The sequence below is a fragment of the Denticeps clupeoides genome, chromosome 1, assembly GCF_900700375.1.
Source record: "Denticeps clupeoides chromosome 1, fDenClu1.1, whole genome shotgun sequence".
In the NCBI taxonomy this organism is placed as follows: domain Eukaryota; kingdom Metazoa; phylum Chordata; class Actinopteri; order Clupeiformes; family Denticipitidae; genus Denticeps; species Denticeps clupeoides.
The window spans coordinates 19072138-19088904 of record NC_041707.1 but is presented as its reverse complement, the minus strand read 5'-3'; the positions used below and the strand labels follow the sequence as shown (position 1 = coordinate 19088904).

At 41.5% G+C, this 16767-nt stretch overlaps 2 protein-coding genes across 23 annotated transcripts in view; both read right to left on the bottom strand.

Moving 5' to 3' along the window:
• The window catches only part of afap1 (actin filament associated protein 1), a 53033-nt gene extending 48200 nt beyond the window's left edge, over window positions 1-4833 (bottom strand). Inside the window, exon 1 of the mRNA XM_029001683.1 lies at window positions 4738-4833. Coding sequence (XP_028857516.1) covers window positions 4738-4756 — 19 coding nt within the window. The 5' untranslated portion in view covers window positions 4757-4833. The remainder of the gene's footprint in view (window positions 1-4737) is intronic.
• A 909-nt stretch (window positions 4834-5742) lies between these two features.
• The window catches only part of ablim2 (actin binding LIM protein family, member 2), a 54922-nt gene continuing 43897 nt past the window's right edge, over window positions 5743-16767 (bottom strand). For 14 of the 22 annotated variants that reach the window (XM_028957986.1, XM_028958826.1, XM_028958990.1 and 11 more), the window contains 9 exons: window positions 16128-16229; window positions 14551-14604; window positions 13087-13145; window positions 12791-12899; window positions 12588-12646; window positions 11124-11181; window positions 10880-10887; window positions 10679-10759; window positions 5743-9352 (listed from right to left, as the gene is read on the bottom strand). In XM_028957986.1, the coding sequence (XP_028813819.1) occupies window positions 9239-9352; window positions 10679-10759; window positions 10880-10887; window positions 11124-11181; window positions 12588-12646; window positions 12791-12899; window positions 13087-13145; window positions 14551-14604; window positions 16128-16229 (644 nt within the window). In that variant the 3' untranslated portion in view covers window positions 5743-9238. The remainder of the gene's footprint in view (window positions 9353-10678; window positions 10760-10879; window positions 10888-11123; window positions 11182-12587; window positions 12647-12790; window positions 12900-13086; window positions 13146-14550; window positions 14605-16127; window positions 16230-16767) is intronic. The other 8 variants (XM_028958906.1, XM_028958160.1, XM_028959429.1 and 5 more) reach the window with 3 other exon arrangements.

Here is a 16767-nt window from a genome sequence, read left to right as displayed (position 1 = left end):
TTGCTCAGTGGCACCTCAGGGATTGGCAACCCTCTAATTACGGGTCCGCTTCCTTACCCGCTAGGCCAGCACTGCCCCTTGTAATGAGCCGGTATTGGGGAGAGAGGGGATAACCGATCCCTTTTACCTCGGTCCGGCTCATTAGCGTCTGCTCTGCTGCCAGCTCGCCTCGTCCTTCGGAGCCCTGAGTGGGTGTGGAAGCACCCATAAAACCTCAGTGGTTCACACGTCATTTTGGACTATTACAGCCCGTACTAGGCACAGGGCTGTACTGAACACACAACTTATGATGGACATAGCACAAATATTTTATGTCAATGACCATAAATTGGTGCAGGTATGTGTAGAACATGCAATCGATTTAAAACAAAGTAAAACAATTACAGAGGGCCAGTACATTTAGTCTCTGAAATACCTGTACACACACACACACAAACCAGTACGACCTGTTTTAACAGCCACCTGTAGCACAATCCGAAACACAAACACAGGATGTTTAAACTTCTACCTCAATCTGCGTCTTCCTGCTCCTATTAGTGTTTTACCTGCCCTGGGGCGCTGTCTGCCTGCCACTACCTAACGGGAGAACAACGCTAAACACACACACACACTTCTCTCAAGCCTCCCATTGTCTGACTATAATAGGATTTACTCCCTAATACGATTCTCTCCCCCTCTTTCAATGCCAGGGCAAGAAAGAACTGTGCAAGAATGCAGAATAAAAACAGTTAAGACACATGATTGATTTACAATAGCCGCTGTGTGTCTGCTGCACATGAGCTGCACTCGTTTTAAAAGCTCTTTTCCTCCATCCTGCGTTCCATGACTTTCAGACTCCAGTCCTGTCATGTTCCTTTAGCCCAGAGGAGCTCAGGTAACTGACAACTTTAGACACCCCCCCCCCCCCCCCCCCCCCCCCCCCCCCCCCCCCACACACACACACACACACACACACACACACACACACACATACAGTCAATTTACTCGGACAGAAAAGCTCTTTTACCCCTGTGACTGGGTGAAACATCAGTCTTGTCAAAACACTGAGCACACCACACCTCTCCGATCATGCACACTCAGCGGCATAACTGTTCACGTATGCATGCAAACGCCTGCACACACACACACGCACACACGCACACACACACACACACACACACACACACACACACAGGTAAACGCATGTCCAGACAAGAGAACTGTACACCAATCCCAAGCCAAAAATACAGATGGGAGATTAACTATGTAATAAAAATCCAGCAATTAGTCATACACCGGTAAGTGACACATAAAGACAAGGCTGAATCCCTACAGGAAAACAAGTGGCGGGGAGAGAGATGATGGCAGCTGTACACAGCTGGGTCCTTCAGTCAGTCAAGTTAACGTAAGTGCTGGTAGCTCAGACACACACACACACACACATTTACACATACACACACACCAAAACCATACAAACGGTAATAAAAAAGTGAGCACAGAGTCTTTCAGACTACCCCAAATAATCTGTGTGTGAGTGGAGACTGTGGATGTCTGTGAATTCTGACCTAAGGCGGAGAATGTTAGACTCATAACCACAGGAGAGCAACACCGAGAGGCAACAAAACAAAGACAACAAAGCAGACGAGACAGGCGCGGGGGGCTGTTCAAAAAAAAAAAAAATTATATATATATATATATATTAAAAAATATATATAACATATTTGTTGCCAAGCTACCTGTTCATGTTATAGCTAACATGGTTTTATGTATCTTTGTGTGGTTCCCAATGCCTGTGCCAATGAAACTATGCTGAATCGATTTGAGAGGGGAAAAAATGAAATTGGAGGTCGGGCATAAACCAGATCTACATATCCAGTCTCGAATGGCTCAGGAACGCAGAAACATGACCTGCTTTTGTTCTCGACAGGATCTACTGGTCAAGGAATGCAGCAGCTGCCTAAGGCTCCACATCATATTGCTGTTTCACCATCACTAATGTATAACGCTGCTGAACCACCCATGCACACAAGCACACAATATTGAGTCGTAAGTGAATTGACTCAGGCAAACCACAGACTTTGCCTTTGTTCACTCCTTCCTGGGCTTGAAAGGACAAGACTCACCACCACAACACAGACAATGGCACTTGGCTTTAAAAGGCAGACATGAGGTGTGGATAAACTGGTATGTTTGGGGCTGTCTGGTCTGCTGTGGGGCGGATCAGAACAGACAGCGGCCTCCAGACATAACAGCAATTCAGCTGGACCATTCATACGGTTGCACAGTTTAATACTGACAGAAACAGTTGTCCGCTCATGGAATTTACAGTGAGGACGATACATTTTCATTCTGTCTACTCATTAAATTCCCTTTACACAAGACAATGTACAATCTGGTGCATTATTGCTATTACGTCACTGACAGATCTTTATACTTAGAAGAGAAATCAAACCAGTTATCATTCAGATGCTTGTCACTTTATATTGTTACCAATAAAGCAAAGTAAATAAAGCAAATGTAAAGGATCCACTATATATAAAATGCACACCAACTACACCAATCAGAAATTATTTGGTAAATATTTATTCTGCCAATTTGATATAAAGTTATATAATTGTTCGGAACAATTGCCCATGAAATACAAACCACAGACACAGACGTCCAGTGGCAGTGATGTCATTGTTGCTGACCTCATTGATATGGCTGGGAGAAAAAGCATCAGCTGCCAAGGGAATCTGGACCATTAGGTTTGAACATCACGCACTCACACACACACACACACACACACACACACACACACACACACACACACACACACACACTAATGCATACATTAAAAAAACAACCTGTAAAAATAACCTGACATTTAAGTCTCTGCAACTGAACTACTGGCCAAGTTCACAAGGGCCAAACCCTGTTTATTTGTGACGAGTAACAAAAACTAGAAATCTGTCAGTCATCATTCCATGACCCCACCTGCTCCCAAAAACCTTTTCACCTCTCTGTCACAGATTTTCACCCTGAACTGACACATTCCAAATACTCAGATACCACGAAAAGTACCGTTTAACAGATTTCAGGCACCAGCCGGTTTCATGCCGCAATCTGTGAAGAAAACTAAAAAAAAGTATCTTTCAGTTCAAAACACCAATTCCAAAGAGACTCCAATTTCTCAAGTCCCTTCCTTACACTGCACATCCCAACTGGCCTAAAGTAAGTAATCCACATTCCTTATAGCTCAAACTAAAGTCACCCAAGGCCTGCTCTCAAACTCATATCACAAGATCAGACGAAGGTGTGTAGTGTTTCGGGCCAGACCCCATTTGTAAAAATACCCTCTTCCAGCCACACGGAGACAACACCCACTGAAGGCCGGCACTGGTTTCAGATCAAAGGGATCGCTGACCGACTGAAGTGCAGCCCAGTGAGCTGCTACCTTGCACAGGCCAAATCATATTTCCCCCAGCACGGCCAAAACACTGGCTTCTAAAAAACCCAGAGCTGTCACAACCCCATCCAAATATGCATTGCGGGTATTGTCTCGGGGCACCTGGCTACTGTGGGAGATTTTGGATAACAGCGGTGACGCTGGATTTAAGGGTTCTTTCAACTCCATCTGTTCTCTCTCTTTGCTAATCTGTGCTGCAGTCAAGAGTTTGTTTAACCTGAAAGAGCAAAATCTTACCCCCTCTGTGTGTGTGTGTGTGTGTGTGCTTTATTCATCTCTTACTAGGGGGGAAATAGAATATATAATAAGACAACATTAATCTAGTACTTACCAGGAAATAAATACATAATAACATGTTATTAACAATAATAGGTTTAGGGGTTACATGTAAGTGTAAACAGTTGTTGTTAGTGTGTGTGTGTGTGTGAGCCCAGCCCCATTGTCCATTGTTAATAGGATGTATGGCCTGACTTCTTGGCTCCTAAACAGCCATAAGTGATTACACACACTTCCAGGACAAAAACAAAAGAAACGTAAACATGAGAAACACAAAATGGAGCTAAAGGTGGAGCACAGGTGTGATGGGACTGTGCATGCTGTGCTATGCTGTGCATAAAACAATCACTTTCAGGCAAAGGCGTCGTTATACCACAGTGCCGGGACAGGGGGATCCCCCCCAGCGTTGATTTATCAGCGAGTCTGGTGTCACTTCTGTCATTTTGACACATGCGCTTTTGGTGTTAATTCAGTCACTGTTAATTGGGACCCGTAGCCAAATCCTCACAGTCTGCATGTAATAAGGACTGAATAAGACCCCTTTAGCATTGATTAATTGGATTTGTGCTTCATAAATGGGGGGTGGGGAGTTTGGGGGGGGGGGGGGGGGGGCTGCAGCCTCCAGCATCTTACCCAACCCCACCCATTATCCTTTCATCTGGTCATGACAAGGCGCCAGCTGATCCCACCGGGTGTTGGGCACCACGAGACCCCTTCCTCCTCCTCCTCCTCCTCCTCCTCCTCTCCAGTGATTATGAATCAATGCTCCCTCCTCGTGCTTCCTTTGTGCTTTCATAGGACTCTTCTTATTTCTCCAGGCAACCAAACACGAATCTTTCGTAACCCAACGTGCGGCTTGTTTATAAAAATGATAAATATCTTTTATCATATTAAATCCCGGCAATTATCAAACAAGCAATAAGTGAACCAGAAAGCATGCCGGTATTCCACTGGCAACCAATGTCCATCTCAACATAACTTGTCCAAATATTCAAAAAATTGTAGTTACGTTCCTTTATTAGGACAGAGCTTACCTTTCCCCCGGTCGTCCATCGCGTGTTTCCGTCCCGGGTGAGCAGACCTGGACCTGCGGCCGAGTCCTGACAAAAGACGCGCGTCGGCACCGCGGCGCGCCACGCGCACGCAAGCTGTCAAACGCGCACTAGCCAATTAGACGCGACTTCGCTCGCCCGAGCCGTCCAATGGGGTGACGCGAGAGGCGGGGCCATTTCCCCGTGGTTTTGTTCGGGCCGTGGGGTCGTTGTGGCTCAGCCCAACAAGCATGTGGAAGAGCCCGTGCTTCCCGGTCTGAGAAGCGAACAATTTGTGGCATTTCGTTTGCTTAATAGGAACAATCCAAAACATTCTGTGGAGTAAGTCATGTAGATTAGTCGTCACTCTGGCTCGGAATTCGGTAAGCTTGATTGGCCGATTGAAATGCCTAGAACCTCGCAACGCCTTTGGAGAACATCTATCACACACAACTATCTATTTACCTTGTAATATGTACCCAACATTCTATACATGTGTTTAGGTTCGATTCTGACCTGTGTACCAAAGGTCCTTTTTTGTCACCACACTTTTTGGCACATCTAAGGAAGCAGACCCGTAATCAGTTGCCACTAGGTTGTCACAAGGTGCCACTAGGCGAAGTGAACCTTGAACACATCTTGTTGTGTGCATCATAATGACAATCACTTCACCTTCAGTACATACCCTAGAACTGCACTTGGAAATTTTATAAAGTCACTAAACATCATGAAATTATGCAAAGATATAGGCAATAGAATCTCACAAAATGAGAAAAGTTTTCACTTTCATTTTCATCATTTGAATGTAGGGTGGTAGTAGCCTAGTGGGTTACATTCTCGCCTATGAACCAGAAGACCCAAATCCCACTTACTACCATTGTGTCCCTGAGCAAGACACTTAACCCTAAATTGCTCCAGGGGGGGACTGTCCCTGTGAATACTGATTGTAAGTCGCTCTGGATAAGGATCATGTACACTTTAGAAAGAATTAATTAAACACACCCAATATCACAACTTAATGAAACATTTATTGTACATCAGGTTTTATTGCAAACCAGCAAGGCAAAAAAGAAAAATCCTGAAGAAAAGGCTTTAGTAAAAGCTTTATATATATTAACCCTTTATAGTCATTATCATAATTTCTGTCAAGCAAGGACTACATCAAATCACAGCACTGACCAAAATTGCATCCGGTGGGGTACACAATTGTTAGCACACAAACACAAGGCAAGAAAATTTAGTTATTTTTACTGATTGGCAACAGTGCGTCTTTCAGATCAAGCAACTAAACAACTTCTGTGTGTTGCTAAAAAAACACATTTGTAAAAAGGAAAAGAAAAACATGGTGTTGAACATTAAACAGTTAAGTATTTGGTAAAATGCAGCCATTTAAAAGACATGGAACACATTGCATTTGCAAGTTATTTATGGTTATGATATAAAAAGCCTGGATTTATGCTGCCAAATACAATCAGACCATAAGCAATGACTCAGACATCATGACTGTGACATGGAACAGCTGGGTATGAAAAACAGTTCAGAAGATCATGAAATCAAAACTAAAATATACTGCCAAATTTTTTTTTTGTGTGTGTGTGTGTGTGCGTGCATGTTGGGCTGTGTCCTTGGCTCGCACACTAGCTTATCAGGTCTGATCTTAGGTCAGCTAACAACTAAAGGGATGCTGAGCCATTAGATGTGTAGTACATCACACACACAAATACACACACACACCCATGTTTCCACAGCTGTTCAAATAAGAGCAACACAATCTCCACATGCAGCCCACCCCGAAGCTACACTTTGCAACCAGATTTCCCCGGTCACAATTACATTTCTGCAAAACATCCAAATAGATTCAGTTCAGGTCCTGACAAAGAAAATGGTAGAAAGAAATCGGCATGACTAACAAGTTCGTCCATTTTATACCACACACTCCCATACAAACAGACTCGAATGAAAAACATTTAGCATAAACTACACATTTCCTTACATTTACAAATGGTAACATCCACCTGTTCACATTCAATAAGAAGCTCAATAAAAACATTGGGTAACAGTACAGGCATTCTGCAGTGTGTCACCAGCACGAAAACGGCACACTTGTTATTAGCCCGTTTCCAAGCAAATTTTGAAGGAAAAATAATAATACGTCCTAATTTGGTTTTGAATGAGGACTGCAGCTAGAAAAATACTGATATCATATCTCACCAGACAAGTTAGTAATGGTAACAAGATGGAAATGCAAGTGCTGCCAAGTACTAGAGAAAATGGCAGATCCAGTTCAAATGTTTATAAATGAGGTTGAGTATTGTGGGTAACAATGTCTTTATAGGATCTTAGGTTTGCAACACATTTCTCTGCATTGCTTTTACTAGCCTTGAAAAAAAAATCTCTCATACACTCAGGCACACACACTCACACACAAATACAGTGTCCCCTATGGTGCAAACTCAAGTCCATATCCTGTCATCTATAAAATGCATCCTATAGAAGATGGTCAGTGCATTGGGACTACATACACGGATGCTTGTGGCCTAATTTTTGTGGATGGTAGCAGGCACATAGCATATATACACATTTTACTTGCTAAAACCCCACGTTGAACCGCATGCTGTATATCTGATATGTTAAAAGATCATCTGTCTCTTGTTCTTTATTCTCTAATAGGGTGGAACTTCACACCTATCATCATCAACCGTATGGAGTAATCAGAGAATCTAATAAGTCGAAATGTAATGAAATATTGTCGAAATCTGACTCAAGATGTGAGTGATGTCTAGACAGCTTTTTTCCCTCTATACCTTCTCAACAATCAACACAGACAGTTGTTAAGATGTCATGTGTCTGTTCCCGAGACATAGGCTATCTCAATTCTTATATACTTCAGTGCTTCTGTATCCTTGTAGCATTTCTGTGTTCTTGCTCACAGTTAGCCAGCCTTGGCGTCCAGTGCCAATTGATAAACATGCTGGCTAGTCATGTGACATCAGGATATAACTAGTTCTACCAGCAATGAACAGCATTAACCAATGCTGACAAAATGATGCTAACAAAAAGAAGTCACATGCCACTGGAAGTAGGTAGCATTTTCATTTACCCCAGCCTTGTCTCCACATTAAAAACTGTACCTCACTGTACATATAAATGTAGGCTCTCAGTATAATATCACTTCATAGCCACTTTATAGCCATTTGATGGATTTGCTTATTATTCTTCATCCAGAATAAGAATTACAAAGCTCTGTTTTGTTTAAAATGGCATCTCTGCCGATGGTGGATTGGTATTGAGAAAGAGCTCAGAATTTCACCATCTTATATGATTATATTCCCACCCAGATCACCTCTGTTCATTTCAGATGTTTGTACTTTTAAAGGCATTTGTCCACGGTCATGTTAGTGTTATCTGAGTTGTCATAACTTCTTCATCTTCACAAATAACTAGTGTTCTGTTTTTAGATGTTCAATTAAAATAAAAAGAAGAAGAAATGGTCTGAAGACTGTCAGTGAATATAAGGATCCAAATATAAGGTGCTTGGTAAATTTAAAAGAATAGTCTGTGAGTGGCCCATCTCTGGTCAGCATGCAGAGGCTGCAAATCAAGTCCACCCTTCAGCTGAACATTCTCACGAAGCAACCTACAGGCTTGGGGCTGCCATATTTTAGCTTCAATTGCTGCTAGTGGTGCTCCAACCCCAGTCCCGAAGGGCCAGAGCCAACATGATTTAAAAGAATCAGACTTCCATGCAGGCTTGGGGTACCTGATCCAAGGTGGGTACAATTTTTAGAGTGACCTTTCAATCAGCTAGTAAAAGCTCATGAAAAAAAACATTTCATTACTGACTGATTCAAAAATCCTGACCCTCTGTGGATCGGGTTCCGCTTTGATTAGTACATGAACCTTCCCAGACCTTGATTTCCCAGAACTGAATGTTTAAATATTCTCTGGTACAGGACCATGTTACAGCGCTAGATATGCTGTGTTGCTGATGACATGATGGAGGGTCTATAAACAGGCAAAACTGAAAGAGGTCAAAGTAACAACAACAAGAAAAAGAAATATATGCTACATTAACTAAAGCTATCTTCTGTCCCAGAAGGCTGAGATGAGCAGGATGCTACACAAGAAGCAAAAAAAGGTTAGATATGTCTCTTAGAGCAAACCACAAGATGAGTGAAATGAGAGAATTGTGTGGCAATGGAATAGCAGAAGAAAGGAGATAAAACAATATATGGATAATATTTGGCACCTGCTCCTATATCAGCATCACATTCAGACCAAGTAGCATAATCAATGCGTCGCCTCATCTCATATCAATGTTGCATATCAACGTTGATGTGAAAAGGTCCTGCTGTCCTTTGGCTCCTCTTGATGGGTGTGGGGGCATCTGCAGGGGTGCAGCAGTAGGATGGTGCATAAAAACGAGAAGTTTCCAGTCTTCACTTCACTTCTGGAAGAACCACGTGATGTCAAGGGAGAGCACGTGTTTTGCTCTGTGTGGGTTCTAGAAGAGTCGTGCCTTCTTCTTCATGTCATTCCTCTTCCACAAGGCAAGGCGGTCAAACTGCTCAATAGTCATGCCAAACACCTGGTGGAAGTCCTCTGGAGATAAATGCCTCTGAAAAACCAAAAGAACATTTGAGTGATGTAGAATCAGCACAACAACATGGTTACTAATATTAAATCTCAGTAAATAAATAGGCGCTATTTCTTCTACATTATAAACCCTTTTGGTGACCTAAAAACTACTTGCTAACATTGAAGGAACCAGCAACAGAACACTGCTACCTTGAAATTCTCTTCCTAAATGAAGCTGTCTGTTCACTGCCTTCTTCAAAGGTTCCACCTCGATACAATAACATTTTAGATGCATTCACCTTAAACATGTAGTCATGCACCCCCGTGGTGCAAGGGGACTCTGGGAAAATATGATGTAGCACATCATATTTACAAAAGGTAAGCGTGGTTCTAACATAGCTGTTGTCATAATAATGGGGTCGTGGACAAAGGTAGCTTACAGTGGCACTCAAAATGATGCCTATTTCTCTCTGTGCCTCACAAACACAGTCATTTGTGTCTCATTTCGGTAACTGAGGCTGTAAGGCTAGATGGCAATTTCTCCTCTTTTTTTAATTTATATTCTGTGCAATGAGTTACTGTGCCCACACAATTCATATATCAGTGAGGACTAGAGCGAGAAGTCCAACCACTGCAGTAAAAATAATTACAACCATTCCTGCTCCCTCTGAGATTCTAGGTCTAGAATCTCAAAATCCCTCTCCTTATAACATGAGGCACATGCTGTCATGCACGTTACACCCCTTAAAACTCAGTGGTGTGTCAGTAGAAGAGCTGTGGACAGACGAATCTCAGTGGTTCACCAGTTAAAAACTGCTCACGTTGACAGGTTTTTGGGGGGTTTTCTAACTGTCAGGGGATAGTGACTGCATCTTCAATTCAGAATAAAATGCTTTCTGTAGCATACTGAACACACCCAAACCCACTATAAAACACATGCACTCATACACAAAATCATGTCTGTACACATGTAAAAAGAAACAGTCTGTTCCACAGCACAGATGCTGCACCTCAGCATAGAATTCCCAAGCATTAAAAATCACAGACATTACTGCTGTGTGAGGGGAATATTAGGGGAATGTGATGCAAATAGCAAAAAAAGATGACCGCTGATAATGTCCAGACTGCAGAGCACACAGCCACATAGTAGAGACTGCCACAAAAATGTGCAGCATGAGACATATTTGCCTTGCTGAGTGCCTAAGTATGGACATGGCTAGTGGTACCTAGGCCATACTGGTAATAAATAATCTAATGTTTGTGAATGGTTTTGCCTAAGAAATATTTTTAAAATACTTTCATTAGACCAAAACATTAAGACACATATATATATCTTAATGGGTACATAGTGAGAATTCTAAAATACCTCCAGTCTGGTACGGTCCACATCACGGGGAAGCTTCACTTTTACACGGTGAGTAACTGCCAGCATGTCATATGGGTAGATCTGTAATTTAACCAGTCAGCAAATAGCAGATGATGTGAGCCTGGTGTACAAAGAACTTTTCTGAATTACCATTGTCTTAAGGTTAAATCAAGTAACATTTACTAAGAAGATGTTTCTTACCTTATACTCTTTGAAAAAAAGAAAGAAAATAAGAAAAAATATAGAAATATATATTAATGACTGGCATTAATGTCCATTCAATATATGTGTCAACTGTACATAATGAATTGTTCTAATATTGCACAAGACTGTTGTTAATGGGCACTCATATTTTTTTACAAACAGATTGATCTTTGAAACAATATTATCAAGAGTAGAAAAAGTTTTACATGTTAGATATATGTACACATTTGACCAGTCTGACCTCTCATTCCTCCCCAACTTGAGTCATGGTCTGGGTCATCCTCACCAAGGTCAGCTGGCTGGAAAGGCAAAAACTGGTTAGCACTCTTGCTGGCAGAGAACAGACACATACATTTTTTAAACATATCAGTCACACTTACATTCACGAACGTCACAAAAACAAACCACAACACCCATTACCAACACATTTACATTTTACTGAATCAGATACCACCACAGATGCTGCATCTCATCTGTATTCTCTTTTCCTTATACTGGCACAGAACAGACGCCCTATTGTTTGTCCTGCACCCAGACTTTCAACATGCTGTTTGGAACTGTGTAACTTGACCTTATCAGCCCCGCCATACTAAACACAGCTAAAGCACTGCTCACCTGCCTGTCCTGGGGCTTTCACCCCCACATATTTCCTTTTCTGTGCTAATCCATTCACTCCAAACAACCACACATGCAATAGTAAGGTAATGTACAGAATATCATGTATTGAAATAATGCTGATATTGCATTGGAAGGAATGGCTCTCCATAGATGGTGGTTCTCTAAAAATCCACTCATGCTCCTCCAGTCTGTAATCAGAATGATGAAGGACTAAATGACGCTTAACACAGTTTACACAAGGCAACAGCCTGCAGGCTTTGTGTCTCTAATAAAAAGGTCAGTTAGTGGAAACTTAATTCTAAAAACTCCAATTCTAAAATAAAAACATTATTGTTTTGCCATCATTTTAATAAGTCATTTAATAAGTGCAACCCTGCGCTCTACTGGCCCAGGTTCAAAATGCAGCCACCCTCCTTCACATACCTCCCATCACTGTCATTGCAAAATCTCACCAAACGCCTGATGCTGTTTTAATTAGATAGTGTAACAGTCTCTCTCCACACTGACACAGAACCCCGCCTCAAACGCAAGTGGGGCTATATGCAAGCTGCATGGCTGTGATCCAGAGATCTGCGGCCAATATCTCAGCCTCAGGAAGAGTTCCAGAAAACAGGGATAGACGAAGAAGGAGCTTCATAAGCTCCATCAGAGGAAAGGCACAAAAACATGGCAACACTTAATGTCACGCTTAAGGTCACACTGTTACAAACACCCACGCCCGCCCACGCAAAGAGACCTCACTGCGAGCAGTTCTGAAGTCATTAAGACAATCTAAGACAATACGTTTTTTAAGCAGTCAGCCAAAAAACTAGTCCAATCAATTAATTTGCCACTGTGCTTGACAATAAACGCTCAGTCTGACTATGCAGCATACAACCACTGTCAGGTCACAGAGAGCTCCGTCCCCGTCAAATGTGCAGGTTCAACACATGTCACACACATTTCAGGCCAGGCACGTGCGTCTTGGCAGACGTTTATGCTCTAACACTTCCCCTGGACTGGGACTGTTTTCCAAGTATGACAAAACTGGGTGTGAGACATCTGTTTTTCAGAGTCAGTGTGTCTATCTGTCTTTGTGTGTGTGTACCTTGTATATGCCATTTCGTCCATAACCAGGCAGAGAAGCAGATTTACTGTAAGGGAAATCTGTAAAATACGGACAGTTAGGGTCTTGTCTTTTGAGCTGAGCTATGTGTATTTATAAGTAGCTATAAAAGTTATATTAAAGTTTATTACATCTGTTGTCTAACCAGACGATCTGTATTACAGTTTGTGACCAAAGCTACTTACTGGGCTGAGATGTGTCAGTAGGCAGACTGTGTGTGGACGTTCGGGGGTCCATGCTGTCGGGGGACTGACCATCAATGTCACTCTTCAACATCGTCCAGCTGGTCCTGGTCTGTAGATTACAATGCAAACACTAAAAATACTGAGATACACCAAAAGACAGAGACCTGGATACAGACAGACAAACAAGAACCAAATAACAAACCAACACACATTTAAACATGAACACATTCTTACAGACAGACAGGCACAACATCCACAGACACACAAAGACAGACCTAACAAAGAGAAAGACATACAGGCCTATAAGTCACCTTTCTGTCCACATCTTCTCCCTCTTGCCAAGATGTTCTGGAGGCTAAAAAAACAGTGTCAGTTAGCACAACCAAAACTACAAAAAACTTTCACCTAAGCAGGTTCCACTCCAGTCTTGTTCACACCCCAGCTTATAAAATGATTGATTCTGGGTCTAAGATTTTATTGTTTGATTTCTCAACTTTGACCTTTAGTCTTTATATGGGATTTTGTATGTACCATCCCAGTATAACCTTTAGCTAATCACAATTCCATTCTAGTTATATTCAAAAAGTGATGAGGCATTTACATTATGGTAGTTTTATAATCAACCAAATGAGGTGAAATTCTCAACATACTGACATATTGCTTATTTCAAGCACATCTAAATCTGGATGAAGAGGAAAAGGGGGCTGTCTGGGGGGGTCTAAGACTGGGTGGCAAGTAACTGCTATAAACAAAAAAAAGAGACAGAACTCATCCCAAAAAACCCCATCTTGATTACTACAGAGACGTCATTTATGGTGGTTAGGAAAGGCAAACAAATGGCAATCTAAACCAACAGCACAACAACAACAACATGTTCCTGTTCCACAAAACACAGACACACACTCAGGGAATATCAAAAGCCAGTAATCACACACAAACTCAAACACACATAAAGTAGAAAGGGGATGATGCAAGAATCAGGAAGGCACACAGCAAATACTGCACGTTGTTAACCAAACACAGTGTGATACCACACACACACCCTGAATCATATACGTGGGAGACCATTCCACATTGAGTATGGGTGAGTTCCTACTTGTTACACGGTGATGACGAGCACAATGAAAAAAAAATACTGTTTCCACACCAGGCTATTTTTATAGCAAATGGCTGCAACTATCGCCTAACACAAGACTTCGGAAATATCCAGGCGGATACAAATGCATTTGAAAAATGTAATCATTTTCATAACATAAAACGATAATATACACTATGACATTTTTTGAAGTGCATTTAGAGACCTTGGTCCAGCCCAGCATGGCTCAGATTTGTCCTTTGAGTTTATGTTTTCTTTTTTTGTTTTGTTAAAAGTGAAAGTGATTGTTTTTGTCACTGTGATGCACAGCATAGCACAGCAAATGGTGAACACAACAAAATATGTCGACTGCACTTAACCTATCACCATTTTGTGAGCAGCCATGAAAGGTGCCCAAAGAGCAGTGTGTGGGGACAGTAGGGGACCTCTGTGGCACCTTGGCATTTCAGGAATTGAGCCCACAACCATTCGGTTATGAGACTGCTTCCTTACCTGCTAGGCCACCACTGCCCCTTACATGACAGCCATAATCTTGTTGAAGGAGGGATGAACTAGTGCTCCAGCCTGGGGTAAAAACCTGCAGGAGATGCTTCCGCAGGCGACATGCAACACTACGTGCTAAGTATGGCTTTAAGAGTAGAAAGAGAGACAGAGAGGACTATACCATGCTGTTTGTAGATAGGGGGTTTTCTATAGATGTTATCTTTGACCTTAGTCTCTGAAGATGAATCGACATACAAAGGAGCAAAATGGAGAAGTAGCAAAAGAGAAAGAGAGAGACAAAGAGAATGTGAATGAACCAGAAAAATTAATAAATAAAGGAGAAAGAAAAATGAGAAACAAGCATGTGCAGTTACTGGAAGATGAGATTAAAGCAGAAAAGGGCAACATATGCTTGCAGGACATATTTATCATTTTCAAAAACAACATATTTGTTTCTAGCAACATCACTTTTATAAATGTATATGCTGACATTTTTAGCATGTGTGAAGCCAATGCTGAGCCAATGCTGAGTCTTCCCAGTTCCCTGTTCTCCTACAAGAACAATGCTTCTCAGGCTCCATTCTGAAAGCAATGCAGCCTCAGTAGGTTTGAACATCATTATATTCAACTGAAAATAAAATCAAGTAAATCAAATATTGTGCATGAAATAAATAATGGTAACTATTAGCTCACTTTACACACTTTATTCAGCACGTTTGTCATGACTGCCTTTCACTTAATTGACATACCACCCACATTTGAATGACTTGAGTGCATTTCTGAGATTGGCAAAACAGTTGAAGTAAAAAAGAATATGATAAAAATTATCGTATTGAATAGAAAACATTTAATGTTTCAAGTAGACAACAGCAGCATTTCATTTATTGTGAGTGACACTGATGTTCTACACTACCAGTCAAAGTTTGGACATGCCTACTCATTTATGGGTCTTATATGTTTTACATTACAGAACAAAACTGAAGACACAGTACTTTGAAATAACACGCATGAAGTTATGTAATAAACAAAAAACCAAGGCAAACTGGTGAACATTTTATGCTCTCCAATTCAGTGAGCTTTTGCTGAAGTGAAGTTTATGTTTCTTATCATTCATGTTAATAATCATCTCATGAAACAGTTTTTGATGATGACAATAGCAAAGTTGACATGAAGATAAAAAGAGGCGACTCTGAAAAATGAGATTCACCCAGAGGGACGAAACCTCCAATGTAATCTTTCAACAAAAGAGTTATGAGCATTCCTGTTAAAACAGCACATAGGATCCAGGGAGGCTGGGACGAAGCTCAAACGCCTGGCCGCAGCCTTGTCATCAGCAGCCACCCTGTCAACTGTAGTGGTGCCAACAGACATCTGTGTTATGAGTGATCAAATAACGTTGTGGGGAAGAATACATATATACACAAACACAGCTTAAAGTATATACACCATCACATTTAGCATACACAGGGGGTGGGCTGATACGTAAAAAAAAACCTAGAACTGAAAAAAGAAGAGAGAAGAAAAGAAAATATGTAAATGTACACAGGGAAACAAAGGAAAAGTGATCAGCATGGAATCAGTGAGAGGCATAGCTAGAATAAAAAAAAGAAAACCGAGGGAAAACAGAACAATGGATAAATTCCATCAGTTTAGAGAGAGACTGCCTGCAAGGAACATTTTGAGGAGCCCAAAAAAGACGAGTCTGTCAGTGGTCAGAAGAAGGCATTAAAATCACACGCAAGTAATTGTAGGACCTACCTGGTATGTGGAAGTGTCGGGGGGCCGCAACATAAGTGGAAGAGGGGGACTTCCCATCCGAATACGTAGACAGACTGGGGGTACTCCGACCACTTTCACTGCCTCCAGACAGAAGGGACAGCCAGACATTAGGGGATGTAAGCAGCAGAAAACAACAACCAAAAATTGAGTGAAAGAAGTGAATTATGTTGCATTTATCTTCAAAGCCTGACATCTGCACGTGTCAACATTATGATACAGCATTTGTTCACAATTAGAAAACTGCACAAAACCCTATATAAATATATTTATGATATTTATGTGAATAATGCGTCAACCAAATTCCAGCATGCGCTGGCCATGTGTTTCATGATCACACATCCAGGATTCTGAAAGGCAACATGCATTTTTTTTTAATAAGCAGCTCTTACAGACCATTTTCACACTTATGTGTCATTGGGTGGCATGGTGAAAGAATCAGTCCATCACAAGGCATTTGAACAGACTGGCTCATGATGTCACCGGCACCTCGCATGCCAAACTAATGAATATTTACACAAAGGCTTCACAAAGAAACAGAGAAATGTAATATTATCAGGGGAGGAAGAAAAACGGATACAAAGAGAGTTAGACTGTTACTAATGGGTAGTATCTACACATA